Source organism: Polypterus senegalus, chromosome 6, assembly GCF_016835505.1.
Source record: "Polypterus senegalus isolate Bchr_013 chromosome 6, ASM1683550v1, whole genome shotgun sequence".
NCBI lineage: Eukaryota > Metazoa > Chordata > Cladistia > Polypteriformes > Polypteridae > Polypterus > Polypterus senegalus.
The window spans coordinates 1,753,583-1,771,617 of NC_053159.1; the positions used below are offsets into that span (position 1 = coordinate 1,753,583).

General features: G+C 42.5%; 1 protein-coding gene across 4 annotated transcripts in view; it reads left to right on the forward strand.

Moving 5' to 3' along the window:
• The window catches only part of hspbap1 (hspb associated protein 1), a 103,176-nt gene that overhangs the window by 5,864 nt on the left and 79,277 nt on the right, over positions 1–18,035 (forward strand). For all 4 annotated transcript variants that reach the window (XM_039755231.1, XM_039755230.1, XM_039755232.1 and 1 more), the window contains exon 2: positions 14,820–15,005. In XM_039755231.1, the coding sequence (XP_039611165.1) occupies positions 14,822–15,005 (184 nt within the window). In that variant the 5' untranslated portion in view covers positions 14,820–14,821. The remainder of the gene's footprint in view (positions 1–14,819; positions 15,006–18,035) is intronic.

Sequence of the window (18,035 nt, forward strand, 5' to 3'; positions counted from 1 at the left end):
GACTTCATGAGGGTGGCCTGAGAGCCCGACGATGTCCTCTAGTGGGCACCGTGGAGCTCGATTGGCATTTGCCATAAAATACCAGAATTGGCAGATCCATCACTGGCAGGCGTCCTGTGATTTTCACAGATGAAAGCAGGTTCTCCCTAAGCACATGTGGCAGACGTGAAAGTGTCTGGAGAAGCCGTGGAGAACGTTATGCTGCCTGTAATATCGATTAGCATGACCGGTTTGGTGGGCGGGGTCAGTGATGGTCTGGAGGGGGAGGCATATCCATGGAGGGACACACAGACCTCTACAGGCTAGACAATGGCACCTTGACTGCCATTAGGTATCGGGATGAAATCCTTGGAGCCATTGTCAGACCCGATGCTGGTTCCTTCTAGTGCACGACAATGCCCGGCCTCATGGGGCAAGAGGATGAAGGAACTGATACCATTGACTACCCCCCTCTACGCTCACTTGCCTGACCTCAATCCAGTAGAACACCTCTGGGTGGGACGTTATGTTTCAGTTCATCTGACCCGTCAGACTGTCTGGGAGTTCACTGATGCCCTGGTCCACATCTGGGAGGAAATCCCCCAGGACACCATCCATCATCTCATTAGAACGTTGTCAGTTATTCATACAAACTACTGAGTACGATTTGGTGTTGCTGCAATGACATTTGGGCAAAATGGGCTCACCTGCCTACCTGCCATATCATTTTTTTCCCTTTGATTTTCGGGGTGTCTTTGAATTCTGCCCTCTGTAGGTTGATCATTTTCATTTCCATTAAGCGATGTGGCTGCCATTCTTTCGTTCCTTCCTCACACATCACCATTTCAGTCCATAGCAGCAGAGATAGCCAGAAGGATTTTTTTCCCATTGAGATCTGATGTGTCGTCAAGGGGTGCCTTTCATTTTTTTGAGCAGTTGGGCAAAAGTAGGTTTACAGTTGTAAGTACGCAAAACTCAGAGTTTATTCTTGTATTACTATTGATTTGAATTCTTCATCATCTTCTTGTGTATCCTACGTATGATTTATCTTTTAGGTAATTAGATCACTTTTGGGGTTTGAGTTAATAAAGTTAATAAAGCTATTGAAATAATCATAACCTGCATGTCTTTTTCCATGTGAACAACTGTAAACTTATTTTTGTCCACCCCTGTTTATATGTGTATGTATATATATATATATATATATATATATATATATATATATATATATACACTGCTCACAAAAATTAAAGGAACACTTTAAAGAAACACATTAGATACATCAGATCTCAATATGAAGTTGGATATCTATACAAATAACGACAGGGCAATGTCTTAGGAACAAAAGGATGCCAAGTCTTTTAATGGAAATAAAAGTTTTCTGCCTACAGAGGACTCAATTGTGTAGACACCCTAAAATCAGAGTGAAATGAAGATGTGGCAGGCTAGTCCATTTTTTCAAAAACCTAATTTCTGCTACTCAAAATGCTTTTTAGTATCTTGTGTTGCCCCCACGAGCTTGTATGCATGCTTGACAACGTCAGGGCATGCTCCTAATGAGACGACGGATGGTGTCTTGTGGCATTTCCTCCCAGATCTGTATGAGGGCATCCCTGAGCTGTTGTACAGTCTGAGGAGCAACCTGGCGGCGCCTAATGGACCGAAACATAATGTCCCACAGATGTTCTATTGGGTTTAAGTCAGGGGATCGTGAAGGCCATTCAATTGTTTCAATTCCTTCATCCTCCAGGTACTGCCTGCATACTCTTGCCACATGAGGCCGGGCATTTTCGTGCATTAGGAGGAAACCAGGACCTACTGCACCAGCGTAGGGTCTGACAATGGGTCAAGGATTTCATCCTGATACTTATGGCAGTCAGAGCACCATTTCCTACACAGTAGATGTCTGTGCGTCCCTCCATGGATATGCCTCCCCAGACCATCACTGACCCACCACCAAACTGGTCATGCCGAATGATGTTACAGACACCATAATGTTCTCCATGGCTTCTGCAGACCCTTCAACGTCTGTCACATGTGCTCAGGGTGAACCTGCTCTCATCTGTGAAAAACACAGGGTGCCATTGGTGGACCTGACAATTCTGGTATTCTATGGTAAATGCTGATTGAGCTCCACTGCGCTGGGTTGTGAGCACAGGGCCCACTAGAGGATGTTGGGCTCTCAGACCACCCTCAAGAAGTCTGTTTCTGATTGTTTGGTCAGAGACATTCACACCAGTGGCCTGCTGGAGTTCATTTTGTATAGCTCTGGAAATGCTCATCCTGTTTGTCCCTGTCCAAAGGAGCAGATACCAGTCCTGCTGATGGGTTAAGGACCTTCTATGGTCCTGTCCAGCTCTCCTAGACTAACTGCTTGTCTCCTGGAATCTCCTCCATGCCCTTGAGACAGTGCTGGGAGACACAGCAAAACTTCTGGCAATGACACGTATTGATGTGCCATCCTGGAGAAGTTGGACTACCTGTGCCAGCTCTGTAGGGTCCAGGTATCGCCTCATGCTACCAGTAGTGACACTGACTGTAGCCAAATGCAAAACTAGTGAAGAAACAGTCAGAAAAGATGAGGAGGGAAAAATGTCAGTGGCCTCCACCTGTTAAACCATTCATTCCTGTTTTGGGGGTCCTCTCATTGTTGCCCCTCTAGTGCATCTGTTGTTAATTTCATTAACACCACAGCAGCTGAAACTGATTAACAACCCCCTCTGCTACTTAACTGACCAGATTAACATCCCATAAGTTTCATTGACTTTATGCTATACTCTGATTAAAAAGTGTTCCTTTAATTCTTTTGAGCAGTATATATATATGTATATATGACAGTACTGAATTATTCTGTTCTTCTGTTCCTTCTCACCCATTTAGGTCTGCTGGTGAATAGTATCTGGTAAAGTCACGTATTTGGAGGTGGAATTAAATTTTAAGTGTGCAGTGGAGGAGCTTGTCTCCAAAAGAGAGCAGTTTGTCACTTGTCACTGCATCTTAGACATTAATGAGTCAATGCAATCCATGTGATGACATTCTAGACCCCTTCGAAAGTACAAGGTCTGTGCCATCTGGGGCTATAAATGCCTGGGAACTGCACAGGTTTGCTCCGATGCGTTTGCCCATCCCTGCTGTAAACACTAAAACCTTTGAGTTTGACATTAATTAACTTGTACATTGATCTGCCGGTCGCTTCATGGAGAGATCATATACATAAATATTGTAACAATATTATAGCAGTTGTACTAAATGAAATGTGGCCACTTTTCTGTATTGGCATTTCAACTCTTCTCTCCTCACTTTATTATCTTGTTGTTTTCATCCGTGACCATTGTGTTGTGTTTCATAAACTCTGAGAGGTGCATTATTTGTTAGTTATAGTTAATTTCTTGATTCTTGGCAAATTAGATCGATTCATCTCAGTTCAGTCAGTCATATTAATTCTGTTCTCATTATTATTGTCATTGACAGCGGTTTACCTTTTGTGGGGAAAAAAACAAAACACTAATCTGTGTAATACTGCCTTTTTATATCAATCCAGCATAAAATGGAAGGACAGATGGCCATTAAAAGGTTGGACTTCCAGGAGACCCTGTTCAACAGACAACTACTGGAGTCCAAAATGGACAAAACTCAAACCTGCAGGGTGCTTAGAGCTTCCAGGGCTCAATAGTCGGCACCCGTTTCAATAAAGGAATACAGTCGCCTGGTGGTTAATAAGATAGCCAATCGCTAGAGTATCGCTTTTTATTCTTTCTGACTGGATGAGGCAGACCTGGAGGCAGGATGGTAGTGACGCCAGTCTTCCTCTTCCTCTGGTGTTCCTCCAATCTAGAGAATGAAATGGAAAATGTGTGAGGAATTGTTCTGCTGCACACGTTCATCCCTCAGCGCGTCCAAGCCAGATGTCTCCAATGAGATTTGTATAAGGCACGACTTCTTAAGAGAGAAGGTCAAGCGGGCACACACTTAAAGAAGTATATCATTCAAAATGAACTTAAATCGTAACAATTGAATTATTTACCTCAAAAATCAAGACCTTTTTTGAAAAGTTTCAACAACAATCCTCTAAAGTCAACGTCTTGAACACTCTTACATGAGATTGGTTTGAGACGGTATCCACAACATCATGATCAATGAAACACCAGAGAACATAAAAATAAATACCTTAAAAATGTCCAATGTGTGAATTGTAGGGGGCGCCACTGAGCCACAAAACCCTCCAACAGAAGTCCCAGGTTTAAACACAAGGTTTATTTATTCAAGTACCTTACAAAAGGCTTCTCCCAAGTGGCACAATCACAATTTCTTTTCTTTCTTTCTTTCCCGAGTGTTGTCCAGCTCCTCTCCCGACTCTGACTCCTCTGGATGAGGTTGAGCAGCTTCTTGTATGCCAGATCTGGGAGTACTTCCAGTGTTACCACACCACAGGTCGGAAGCAGTTCCAGGTCAGGAGGAAGTTCCTTAAAGTAGGGACGATCTGTCCCTGCAGCTACCCCTGGTGGCACCCATGGAACCCATAGGGATGTCTAATGGGACTGCAATTCTCATTCTGCCCTGTGGGTATCCATGCAGGTATCGTCGCCCAGGGAAACTGCCACCTATTGTATCGGGAGCTAATAGTCCATGTTTTTCGTCTCCCCTGTCCTTTCATTAAACAGAACTATCCCAACTGAAATGCTATCCCACCCTCCACTCACAGGGTACAGCTATGGCACACAGGCCCTGTGCCACACTGGTGTCAGTGTTTTGACTACAGGCAACATCACATGGTGGACTAACTTGATATTGCGTATGTGAGCCCAATAACGTGACCTGTTGGTGTGTGCAGGTAAATTCTGTTTAATTACAGGCTGAGCTGACATGGGTCCAGGATCCTGCGGCGTTTCATTTGGTGAAGGCTGCTCTCTTACTTACGTTGACAGACTTGTCAGCACTTTCATTATTTTTAAAACTGTAACATGAAATTTGTCAAAATGCATTTGTAACCAGAATTATTACATTAAACCAGGGCCAGGTGCTAGTATGGAAGTGAGATGTCTTCTTCTCCTCTGGGTTCAGACACTTTTAACTGCTCAGGAGAGAATGTTGCTCTTTGTCCCTGCCCTAGTCTGGCTGGCTTAGTTGAAAATGTCCACTAGGTAACTTCTTATCATCCATCATATGTGGCACTTACCAGATTTTCGACACTTGAGTTAAAAGAAGTGAGAAAGTTCTCTAGTTCATTCAGCAGAGGAAAACTGCAAAAGCTTCCAGATTTGTTTGAATCTTACGGATCTGACATAGGATGTCCTTTACATAAACTTGGACAGGCTCGGGCAGATTTGTGGCAGATGAAATATAATGTCAGTAAATGTAAAGAATTACACATAGGAAGTCAAAATGTGAGGTTTGAATACACAATGGTGGTCTGAAAATCGAGAGTCCACCTCGTGAGAAGGTTTTAGGAGTCACAGTGGACTCTAAGCTATCGACGTCCAGTCAGTGTTGAGAAGCCATTAAGAAGGCTCACAGACTGTCAGGTTATATAGCGCCTTGATGTGTGGAGTACAAGTCACAGGAGGTAACACACTGGTGAGGCCTCACCTGGAGTACTGAGTGCAGTTTTGGTCTCCATAAAGACACAGCAGCGCTAGAGAAGGTCCAGAGAAGAGCGACTAGGCTGATTCAGGGCTACAGGGGATGAGTGATGAGGAAAAGATGAAAAGAGCTGAGCCTTTACAGTTTAAGAAAAAGAAGATGAACAGGAGACCTGACTGAAGTGTTTAAAATGATGAAGGGAATTAGTGCAGTGGATCAAGACGGTGACTTTAAAATGAGTTCATCGAGAACACGGGGACGCACTTATATTTCACACAAACTAAAGGAAATTTTTCTTTACACAAAGAATGATAGACACTTGGAATAAGCGACCAAGTCGTGTGGTGGGCAGTAAGACGTTAGGGACTTTCAAAACTCGACTTGATGTTTTTTTTGGAAGAAATAAGTGGAGAGGACTGGCGAGCTTTGCTGGGCTGAATGGCCTGATCTTGTCCAGATTGTTCTAATGTTTTAAGGGGACATGTAAGAATGTTTACTACGTACTTATTCAGAAATGCAATTTTTAAGTAAAAAATACCTAAATACTCCAATACGCCAACTTTCTGGTGTTTGTGTCGTGGCCAGTTGTCCCAGTTCTTAAGGAGATAGGAACACAAACACTGGGATTATTCCAAATTTTTAAAAGCTCCTGTACAAGAAGCAGGAAGGTGACTTTGTTTTATTTTGGTCTTCATATTTATTTTACAGAATACTGATTGGTAGATTTGCAGTACCCTCAATACTCTTCCAGCACTATGATGAGCGAGTCCATCTCTCTGACCTCGAAACGTCAGAACACATTTGTCACGACGTAGCAGCATAACAAAGAGCAGAGGTTGGCATGAGGGTGTCTGTCATCTGATTTTGGATGTTCGTCATGATTCTCAATTCACTGACGATGTCTGTCTTCATTTATCATCCTTTTTCTTTATTCGCTTTGATCAATTCATTAAGCATCCCATCTGTAGGCAGTTGGCTGCTTTTTTGGCAAACGCTTCTAACCGTGTTCAGTCTGCTAGAGATGACCAGGTGTTCTGCTCGCTAGGCTCTTATTTATGATCGTCACCCTTTTGTAATCAATCATGAAGGGCTGCTGAGTCACAGCCTATTCTGGCCTGTCTAAGGCAGAGCTTTGCAAACCGGATGGCGAGAGAGTAAGGCTTCATCAGTTTGAAATTTCAATTTCGACTTTGAGTGTAGAACAAGCAAAGTCAAATTAGGCAAAATCAGTATTCAAATACTCATACGAAAAATAAATACCTATCTCAATATATCTGAACATGACTTAAATATTGTGGGTGCTGTATGTACGTCTGTACTGTATGTGCTCCTTTATGTTTTTTTAATTTTCTTACTTCTCTGCTCATGAAGCATCGTCAGGCGTGACATGATTCTGACTCGTGCTCGTTGCTTAGAATAAGAAGGTGAAGACTGCAGCCTTCAAACAAATGTGACTCTTGAAATCACAGCCCTTCACAAAAGTAGGAGCAGAGAGAATGTGCAGTTCACACACCAAAAACAGGCACAATCGCTCCTGATTACTAAAATACAGTATGAGAAATGAATCAAAAATGGGGAGGAACAAATGGTGAGTGATAGTGAGCTGAGCAGGACACAACCTGACGTGACACTTCACAGCCCAGGATGTAAGTCGAGTGCTCCGGGTGGTCACCAAGTAACAGGCAGGACTGAATTAAACTCAGTTTGTCTTTTTGATGTAATACAGATTGTTAGCGTGTCTCATTTTTAGACATTTATGACGTGTTTCCTAGAGTCAGTTCTGGCTGGCCATATACTGAATATGAGGTTTCAACATTCAGAGACTCTGAATTTAAGATTCATTTAGGTTTATACAGCTTTGTGACAAAGTCCTGTGGTGCCATTTTGTTTTTTGTGATAGACACTGCTGCTGTATTAGCCATTGCCATAGAAACCAATCCCTGGGGCACATTTGTTTGTGATGTCATCAGAGGTTAAAGTTCGGCACCCAAGAGTTTTGGGGTATCTGAATTTGATGGGTAACATTTGAAATACACTTTTTGAATTTACCTGCTTAACACATTTCTGCCTGGTTTTTGTCTCTGACGTTTTTAATCGCGTTCTGGTTTTTAGTGCAAGGTCTCTTGGGTATATTTATATATAATATATATACACTGGGCGGCACGGTGGCGCAGTGGGTAGTAGTGCTGCCTGCGTGGAGTTTGCATGTTCTCCCCCTGTCTGCGTGGGTTTCCTCCCACAATCCAATCCAAAGACATGTAGGTTTGGTGCATTGGCGATTCTAAATTGTCACTAGTGTGTGCTTGGGGTGTGTGTGTGCGCGCGCCCTGCCCGGGGTTTGTTTCCTGCCTTGCACCCTGTGTTGGCTGGGATTGGCTCCAGCAGACCCCCGTGACACGGGTTGGATAATGGATGGATGAATATATACACTGTATACACACACAAGGTAACGAGTGTGACCTGGTAGGTAACCACCTAATAATCAGGTTGCGATTCAGACTTTAAAAAAAAGATTGTAAAAGTATGAACTTCACCCTGCCAAATAAGCAGACCAGCCGCCACGGGGCTCGGCCGCTGACGTCTGAGATGTGATCCCTGTAAGGAGATTCAAAAGTGCGTACACCTGACGAGCCCTGATAATGGTGAAGCGCGTGTCGAGTTCTCTTTGAATTGTTTGCCAGACACCTTATCACATATCTATGAGCTGCTTTTTACAACTGAGAGGACTTGGCAGATGTTTGCCGACTGACTGACCAACCACAAGTGTGACCTGGTAGGTATCCACCTAATAATCAGATTGCGATTCAGACTTCAAAAAAGAATATCTTTTTTTTTTTTTTTTTTTTTTTTGTGCTCGTGTCTTTTTATTGGCGTTGTATCACTGTCACTATTCTGAGGGGACATGAAAGTAAAAATTTCATTGTGCTGAGCACACATGACAATAAACTTGAACGTGAACACGCAATGCTCACTGGGGCCTTCTGCAATCGATGCAGAAGAAAGAGCACTTGTTTCAAAAGACATTGCTTTCGAGGTCAAGTTTATTACTGTCTTGTCTTTCATAACTACGTTCCTACGCTTTTTAATTATTATTTACTGAGCACATATTGAATTCTGGGTTTTTCGTTCCCTAGTCATCCAACCGTACACTTTTTAATTCTTCTAATAGATTAGCCAGCTCATTGAGATGCCGAAAAGGCAGAATCCATTCCTAGTAGTTTCTGATCTGAAGTATTGACGCGGCGTGCTGTGAGGTTTACAGATTCTCTGAACAAATATGCACCAGCCGCAGATTTCATCTGAGAAAGTGCCGCACAAGCCGCTTCACGGAGTGCCATCAGACTACAAAGCGGGAAGTGAAGTGCGCCAGCAGGAAGAGTTGCTGGGCCGAAGACAGCCAACAGAGCTGCGTAATGGCCGGGGTTGGTTTATTTACTGTGCTGTGTCTTCATTGTTGTGGTGCTAAAACACAGAGGGTGATCCTCGGCCTGGAGAGCTTAGAAGGTGAATGGGAAGGATCAAGAACGGTAATCTTCTTCAAGTAGCCAAGCTCCTCTTCGTCATATTCAGAGTTTTGCCTTGTATGATAAAAGTGGGTCACCCTAGCAGATGGCATCATTTAATTCCGAGTTTAAAGGTGCCCCCTGCTCAGAGTCTGTGCACCAGGCTTACGTGGGCTTTGGTTCTTCTGATCTCGGGTGCTTATAGCTTTTTCAGGGATACCTCGCCTTGCTCACCTTCCTTGGTTTTGAAGTTTTGTTGTTCACATTCTCTTTCAGGCGTTTAAGGTCAAGCAATCCATATTTCTTCTCTGATCTTTGCCACAGCCCATAGTTTAGATTTTGTAACTTTTATTTTGAACCATTACTGCATCCATTTTGCATATCGCGGGTGTTGCTGTTTTATGTCTTGTTAGGAGGGATGCCATTGTGGTCAGCGGGTGTGGTTACAGGGGTCACAACCCTTGATTGGGTCAACAAAAATATCTAGGGCCAAATTTTATATGTGTACTAGCAAAATACCCCTTACATGGCAGTACTGCCTTAAAATTTTTATTAAGAAGAAAATTAAACCTTTTTAAACTGAGGGAAAATATACCAATAACTATCTGTGAAGGATCTCTTTGTATGCCACATTGTGAGTTCGGCCCTCCGGTTGTAATCTGACCAATCTGTGCGCTGAGCTGACTCTTGAGCGTGTAACGTACAGTCGGCCATGTGAACAGTAATCTTGTTTCAAATCTCACAGCTTGGATTGCTGCTGTCGTAATCGGTTTGAGTTTCATGGTTTGTTTCAATGACGACAGTATTTGTAGGACTTGTGTTGAAGTGACATTCAGCATCTGTCAAGTGTTGTAAGCACACAACCGGTTTCATCGATAAAATCACATCCAGCTTTTGAGAGTTTAAACATCAAAGTGTCCACTACTCAAATTGTCACCTGTCAGTCTAAGATGTTTAAGAGGCATTGGCGGTTGTTGAAAGGTGTAAAATATTTGGCCATTTCAGTACACTTGAAAGCGACAACCGAACAATTCAGCGGCAGCCATCAACTCACATGCAGATCCATAGGTGAAGGGCTTAAGCATTTGACTCTTCTAGTGATCCTGTGTAGTCTAATTATCTCCTGTACGTCATCAGTCCACACCTTGAACCTGTCCAGTCATTCAATACATAAGACACAATGGATATCAAGAGTGAGCCTGATATGGCCGTGCAATACGTAACACAGAGAATGGAAAAGGCAGGCGGCATCTCCGGGCATGGAAACCACTCAGTAAGTGACAGTTCTTTGATCGATGGTGATCACCTCGATAGACATGTTAATAGGGGTACGGTTGGAATGATAAAGGAAATGGGTACCTGAACAATGTAAAGCAAGTCTAAAATAAATACACAATAACTATAATCGTAATAAACGAACAATAAAAACCAGCGGAGAAGCCGTGGATTAAATAAAAAGGCTGCAGTTATCAGCAGGGAGACGGGAATCCCGTAGCGAAGCAAGGAAGGGAATGTAGAGATCGGAGCGACGGACGGCCTTATATAGGCAGGCAGCCAACAGCGTGGGAGGCGTTGGAATGGGGGACCCAACGCCGCCTCACACGGTGACCGAGCTGCAGGCTATGGACGTATACAAGTACGTAAGTAGGATTCAGTTAGCGCTGGGAACCCACGTACCAAATTTCTTGAAAATGGGCCCATAAGTAACAAAGACCGTTGAAAATTTCAATATGGCGACCGACAGTGGCGTCATACCACCGAAATAAGTACGTACATCGGTTTCGGTTAGCGCAGGGAAGCCGCCTACCAAATTTCGTGAAGATGGGGCCATAAATAAGAAAGTTCAACATGGCGGACTTTGTTGACCGTTGTGACCGTTACGTGTAGAATTTTGAAATGAAACCTGCTTAACTTTTGTAAGTAAGCTGTAAGGAATGAGCTGCCAAAATTCAGCACAACGGTCGACAACATCCGCCATGCTGAACTTTCTTATTTATGGCCCCATCTTCACTAAATTTGGTAGGCGGTTTCCCTCCGCTAACCAAAACCGATGTTCATACTTATTTCGGTAGTATGACGCCACTGTCAGCCGCCATATTGAACTTTCCAACGTCACTAATTCTCCAACTTCCCGTGTAGGTAGATGGCTGATATTTGGTACTTATTTCAGTGGTATGATGCCACTGTCGGCGGCCATATTGAACTTTTCAATGATCTTTGTTACTTATGGGCCCATCTTCAAGAAATTTGGTACGCGGGTTCCCAACACTAACTGAATCCTACTTGCGTACATATATACGTCCATAGCCTGCAGCTCGGTCACCGTGTGAGGCGGCGTTGGGTCCCCCATCCCAACTCCTCCCACATTTTTGCCTGTTTTATTGTTCATTTATTACGATTATAGTTATTGTGTAGGTATTTTAGACTTACTTTACATTGTTCAGATACCCATTTCCTTTATCGTTCCAACCGTACCCCCATTAACAGGTCTATTGAGGTGATCACCATCGATCAAAGAACTGTCACTTACCGAGTGGTTTCCATGCCCGGAGATGGCGCCTGCCTTTTCCATTCTCTGTGTTACATATTGCACGGCCATATCAGGCTCACTCTTGATATCCATTGTGTCTTATGTATTGAATGACTGGACAGGTTCAAGGTGTGGACTGATGACGTACAGGAGATAATTAGACTACACAGGATCACTAGAAGAGTCAAATGCTTAAGCCCTTCACCTATGGATCTGCATGTGAGTTGATGGCTGCCGCTGAATTGTTCGGTTGTTGCTCTCAAGTGTACCGAAATGGCCAAATATTTTACACCTTTTGACAACCGCCAATGCCTCTTAAACATCTTAGATTCACAGGTGACGATTTCAGTAGTGGACACTTTGAAGTTTATGAATGTTTAAACTCTCAAAAGCTGGATGTGAAGTTATCGATGAAACTGGTTGTGTGCTTACAACGCTTGACAGATGGCGAATGTCACTTCAACACAAGTCCTACAAATACTGTCGTAATTGAAACAAACCATGAAACTCAAACCGATTATGTCAGCAGCAATCCAAGATGTGAGATTTGAGACAAGATTACTGTTCACATGGCCGACTGTACGTTACATGCTCAAGAGTAAGCTCAGCGCACAGCTTGGTCATGTTACAACCGGAGGGCTGAACTCACAATGTGGTATACAAAGAGATCCTTAACAAATAATTATTGGCATATTTTCCCTCAGTTTAAAAAGGTTTAATTTTCTTCTTAATAAAAATTTTAAGACCGTACTTCGCCACTGCGCAGCGCAGGTGTTTTGCTAGTACCTAATAAAATGGCAAGTCAGCATAAATTGAAATTCCCAGAGAGTTTGTTCAGAATGGCTGCAGCTCCAGACCTCTGTTACTGTAATGACTGTTTAATATCTCCTGTGACACACATGCACATGGGGGGGCACCTTCATGGCTCTGATAAGGTAAGACAGGGGGCGCTGTCCCTACCCTCATTGTGTTTCCCACTGCAGTCAGAGGAGGCCTGACCACGCCCCATAATCCTCCCAAGCCCCGCCCACACCAGGCCAAGGGATATTAAAACAGAAGTCTGGGGCTTTTTGTTTTGGCCAAAGTGCAGTCAAGCCAAAGAGAGAGCGTGCGATAAAGATGCATTTTACTGAACAGCTTGTAGCAGAAACTGCAACTCCCAGCAGTCCCTGCAGTGGCTCTGATTGGTCTTGTGCTGAGGGTGCGGGGGCTATTGGAGGTCAAAGGAGGTCAGCGCGATGTTTAAAAAGGGGCCGGTGACCAAAAGATCAATCGTTTCTTGGTTGGGCTCTGGATTGTCTGCCGTCTGCCTGTGTATATGAGGACTGTATGTAGATTTATGGCCTCCAGACCGCTGCAGGCTATTGCATTGTTAACAGCAGTGGCCTGTTATTTTTTTGTTTGTATTTTTTACGTTGATTCTCTAGATAGATATACTTTTTTTGATCCTGAGGGAAACTGAAGTAGCAGTAGTCAAGTTAAATACAAACATTTAAGTATACTTACTACACAAATCACAGTTCACTAGATGGTGCATACACTAATGCCAGTACAGTGAGAATTGTGCAAATAATACTACTATCAAAGTGACGGGTGGCACAAAGTCAAAGTGACAGATACTGTAGTAATGTCAAAGTGAAGTAAAATAAAATAAACTGTCATGGCTTATGCTTATTGGGTAATAAGAAAAAAAAAAAAAAGACAAGGAGTAACAGGTTGAGCCCTAACCTTTGAACCCGCATGTGTCCCTCATTGTACACTCGTCTTCTGCTGATAACCCAGTGTAGTCGAGCAGCCTGCACGTTTAGCGGGTGTTCCTTTTAACACAACAGTTTAACGCCACATTTATGCGTGTAGCACATTTTCATACATTAATATGCTTTACAGCAGTGATGTTTAAACTAAGCACTGCCACAGTCGCCGATGGCACAATGTGTAAAAACGAAAGGCAAAGTAAGTGACATAAGCAAGCATCACCACAAATCTCCGAACAGCAAAGTCATTCAGCAGCCTTTCACCCGCACCGTTCGATTCCAATGGATTTTTGCCTGCATTGCTTATAACCCTGGGGAGCCGTCAAACGCACATCAGTAGGAATTATTTGAATAAGTTGTGTATGCCGGCTGCAGTCAGATGGACATTAACTTTTCGGCCTGATGATGAATTATAAAATTAGTTTTAGAGAAAGTGTCAAAGGATGAAGTGTCCCATAATATTATTGATGAAGCTATTTGTGGTGAAAGCTGATCTGAATATTACACTTTAATTATTTCACGCAAAGCTCCACAGGCGGCCTGCGCGAGTACAGATGTTGTCAAAGACTCGGATTTGTTTGTGAAGAAAATGAGGACATCTTGAGAGATTAAAGAGTGGCTGAAGACGGAGACGACATTCTCAGTCTAACCTTGAATTATGGAAGAAGTGGGAGTGGAAATTACATTTAATCAATTATTATTTTAGCTAAATTACAACTGGTTATTGCCACAGATAAGTGCTTCTTGATTAATGCGTCCCACTCACAGATGAGATGTTCTTGTCCTTGACGCTTTGTACCGTTTGTGTCTGTCGCTGCTGTACTGTTTTAAATGTTCTACTGTCTTTATGTCTTGGCATTTTAAAACAACCCGCCATTGACCTTGCTACCATTTTGCTCAAATATTTGGGGGTCTTCGGTTTTGCTCAAATGCGTGGGGGTTTTCTTTCAAAATTAACATTATGAAAGGGACGATGGCTTTTAAGCTTGAGCTTATGTTACTGATGGGGACATCACAGTTTAATTTATCATTTAGTTTACCACCCTACATCTCCAAATGCCCACCCCAGAATTACACCCTAGAAACACCACTGGATAATGAGTGCAAGTGACATTGCTGGTTTTGTTTGTCTTAATGCTGTTGGAAGTCATTCTTCAGGCCGGTCTCGCCATCAAACTGAGAACATTAGAAAAACTTGGGAGAGAACAGGCCATTCAGCCCAGCAAAGCTCGCCAGTCCTCTCCAGCTAATGTCTCCAAGTCGAGTTTTGAAAGCCCCCAAATTCCTGCTGTCCAGCACACTACATGGCCGGTTATTTTGTGTAATGAAAACCTTTGCAATTTCTTGGCAAAATTCCTACCATATCCCCTGAGAGGGTAACCATTGCGTTTAGGGGAATTAAGCTTAAGACTTGTTAGGAAATTAAATGTTGGCATTTGACAACACTAACTAAACTTTCTGTCTGTCCTGCAGATATGAATTCCAAACCCTACGCTCCTCAAGAGGCACGGCAGATTGTGGAGTCCCTGAAACAGCCTGCTGTTTTCTCTAGCATGGCATCTGATTGGCCGGCACTTAAATGGAATGTGGAATATTTGGCGGGAGTTCTAAGAGATAAACCAATCCAATTCCGAATTGGAAAGAGGCTCAGTGAAAAAGGTGAGATTTTAACATTATTGACCCTTTTTGTTGCATATTTAAGCAATAATTAAAGTTTTTCCAATTTGAATTAAATTAAATTAAATATAACTGAATGAAAGTGCTGCATTCGCAATGGTGAAATCGGACGAGAGCAAAGAGGGTAATAAGGCCTCACAGTGAACAAAAGTTAGACCAGCGTACTGCTAAGAGGTGGAAAACAGCAGCATAAGACCAAAGGATCAAGAGAAGAGACGCAGTCGAGATACAAAGCTATGATGGAAATCGAAAGTTCTCACGGAGAAACACCAAAGGTCAATACTCAAAAACAAAACTCAAAGTCCTAGGCATGTCCCTAAATATTTTTAACCAGGAAAGCAAAGAATAAGAGTTTGGTTTTGTTTTGGATATCCATAATCTCAGATAGAGACAGGACATCGGAGGTGATCTTTTAACCCGCCATGCAACTAACGTTTTGAGCATGACCTTCATGAACACGGCACTTGATGACCGAGAGTCGCAACCTAAATAAAGTGTCCATTAGTTAAACAAAATCATTCTGGAAAAACTGTGCAAAATAATTTTAGCACCCCATTTTTTATATAAACGTCTATGCGTGGAAGTGTGTGTGTCTGTCTGTCTGGCCCAGAAGTGAGATGTCAAGTCAGGGTAAGTGCACCGCCTCCGAGGAAACAGAAACTCACTAATAACACAAGTAAGGCCAGCACGTCTGCAAAACAAATCCTCCTAGGAGAAAGATGCCCAGAGGAGTTCCTTTCAATTACCTGACATCTGTTCATTTCAGACCCCAGGCTTTTTATAGCATGGGCTTACACAACTAGTTCAAGTACATATACTGATGGCAAATTTGGATTCATTACGATCATAATCCATATTGATTATAAAAAAATCAAGGCTAAACATGAAGAAAAACCAGCAAAAAAATGATAATCATGTTAATCATAAGAAGGAGGACTTCACCAGGTCTGGGACTCGGACGTAGGTCTCACCGCAGATAGTCTAGCCCTAAACTCAAATGGCAGGCTTTCTGGCCTGCACTGGTCTATTATGGGACTGAGGCCTTTATCCAAAAATGTTCTTCCAGGGAGTGGGTAAATATAATTCATTAGCAATGCTCCTATTAAATTTTATTTAGGGCCAACACCGGTCACCAATTTCATGTTACTAGCATTGGCCTGTTCTGATTTTTTTTTTCTTTTTTCCACTAAGCTCCTACATAATGAGGTGTTAACTGTTCATTTTGTATTAAAATGAAATTCTGTAGACTCATTGTTCCATTGTAATAAAACATACTAAAATAAATTCCCTTAAAACATACATTTTTAAAACTAACAATATATGTTCACAAAATATTTATCCATAAAACACTTCTCATAATTACAAGCCACAGTTCGAATAAAATGCTCATAAGGTGTTTATGAAGAAGATATAGTACAAGGTTAATTTGCGTAACGCGTTTACATGTGTAAAATTGACACATTTGGCTCTTAAGGTAACAAGCCTACACTTTACTAAGCAGCGAGGGCAAATTCTTCCTTCTCTGTTCTTTTCCTAATTAAAAATGTGAGCTGCTGCACTAAACACAAGTTTAATCTCTAGCCACACTCAGATGAGGATTGTCTGTTTTGATTACAGAACAACATGAAAAGGTCTGAACTCATTCCCTCTTAATTTCTACTGACGACACACCAGATGGACAACAGATATGTCTGCCATTCCTCTCGGTGCACAGGACAATTCCTCAGATTCCCTTTTCTTAGTTTATTACTCCGTGTTTCTTAATGTGAAAGCCAATATTCCTGTCTTCAGTGTCTCCTAAAGTTATGTCTATCCACTTGCCGATTACTGGTAGTTTCATACAAACAATGTAGCTCAAAATGCTTTCTTTACAAGATATCAGTTGACAATTACAAGAAAAGAAAAAACAAATTAAATTAGGCAAGAGTATTAAACAATAAGTAACAAAGAAAAAACAAATAAATCTATGCAATCTTCGAAAACATAGATACAGAATTAGTAGAAGAGCAGCATCCTTATATACAATATCATGATGTAAATCTCTAAAGATCTTGCCAGGGGGACAGAAAAAACAAAAAAAATAAAATAGAACTCCAGCTAAGCCAGAGGGGGGAAAAAATCTACAAAAGTTTAAGGCGGTAAAAGACCAGCCAGCCCCCACTGGACATTCTGTCTACCATAAATGTGCTTAAATCATTCCCCATTGTTCCCAGGCTTTGTCTGAGAGGATTCGACAGTCTTGTGGACAGCTGGGGGACCCACCTTCATTCCAGAGCCCAGCACATCAAGTAATACAATAAAGTGATCCCCTGCTATATTGCGGTTCAGCTATCGCGCCCCTGCTACATCGCAGATTAATTATTATTATTACTAAGGGGCTTCGCCCCCTGCTCACTTCGCTCGCCAACCCCCCCGTGTTTGGTTTACCGGATAAACAATTTAAAGAGATTGTTATTTTCATGGGAATTGTTACATATGCATTATTTTCATTTTTATTTTAAAACTTTTGTAAATGCAATATTTGTCCTGTATTTCCTGCCCCGGGCGTGATTAAATCTCATTCTCGCGGGACGTATAACGCTGCTCACGTTGTGAAGGGGGGATCTGAATGCACACTAAAGAGATGCGATCGGTTCAGCTGCTGTCTTGCTGCTGCTGCTGGCCTGCTGTGTGTTCTGCTTGTCGCGCTTTGCGTTGATCACTTAAAAACCTGCACAGCAGCTGTCCTTTTGCCAACTCGCGTCTCTGCCACTAGCATTCTGGGGGGTTAAGGGCTGAATGCACACTAAGGAGAAGCACTCAGATCATCTGCTGGCTTGCTGCTTGTCGTTGTTTTAAGAGCTGGGAGCTTCCAAAGTTTGTCTGCCAAAAGCATTCCAACAACTGCTAGGTTAGAGGTCAGTGAATTTGTTTTAAATTGTTTTTAAGTAGGGCGTGACGTGCAAAAGTCACCGTCTCGCGGGTTGTAACGTCTAGCCTTGCGTGTCGTCAAAGTGTCTCTCCGAGATGATC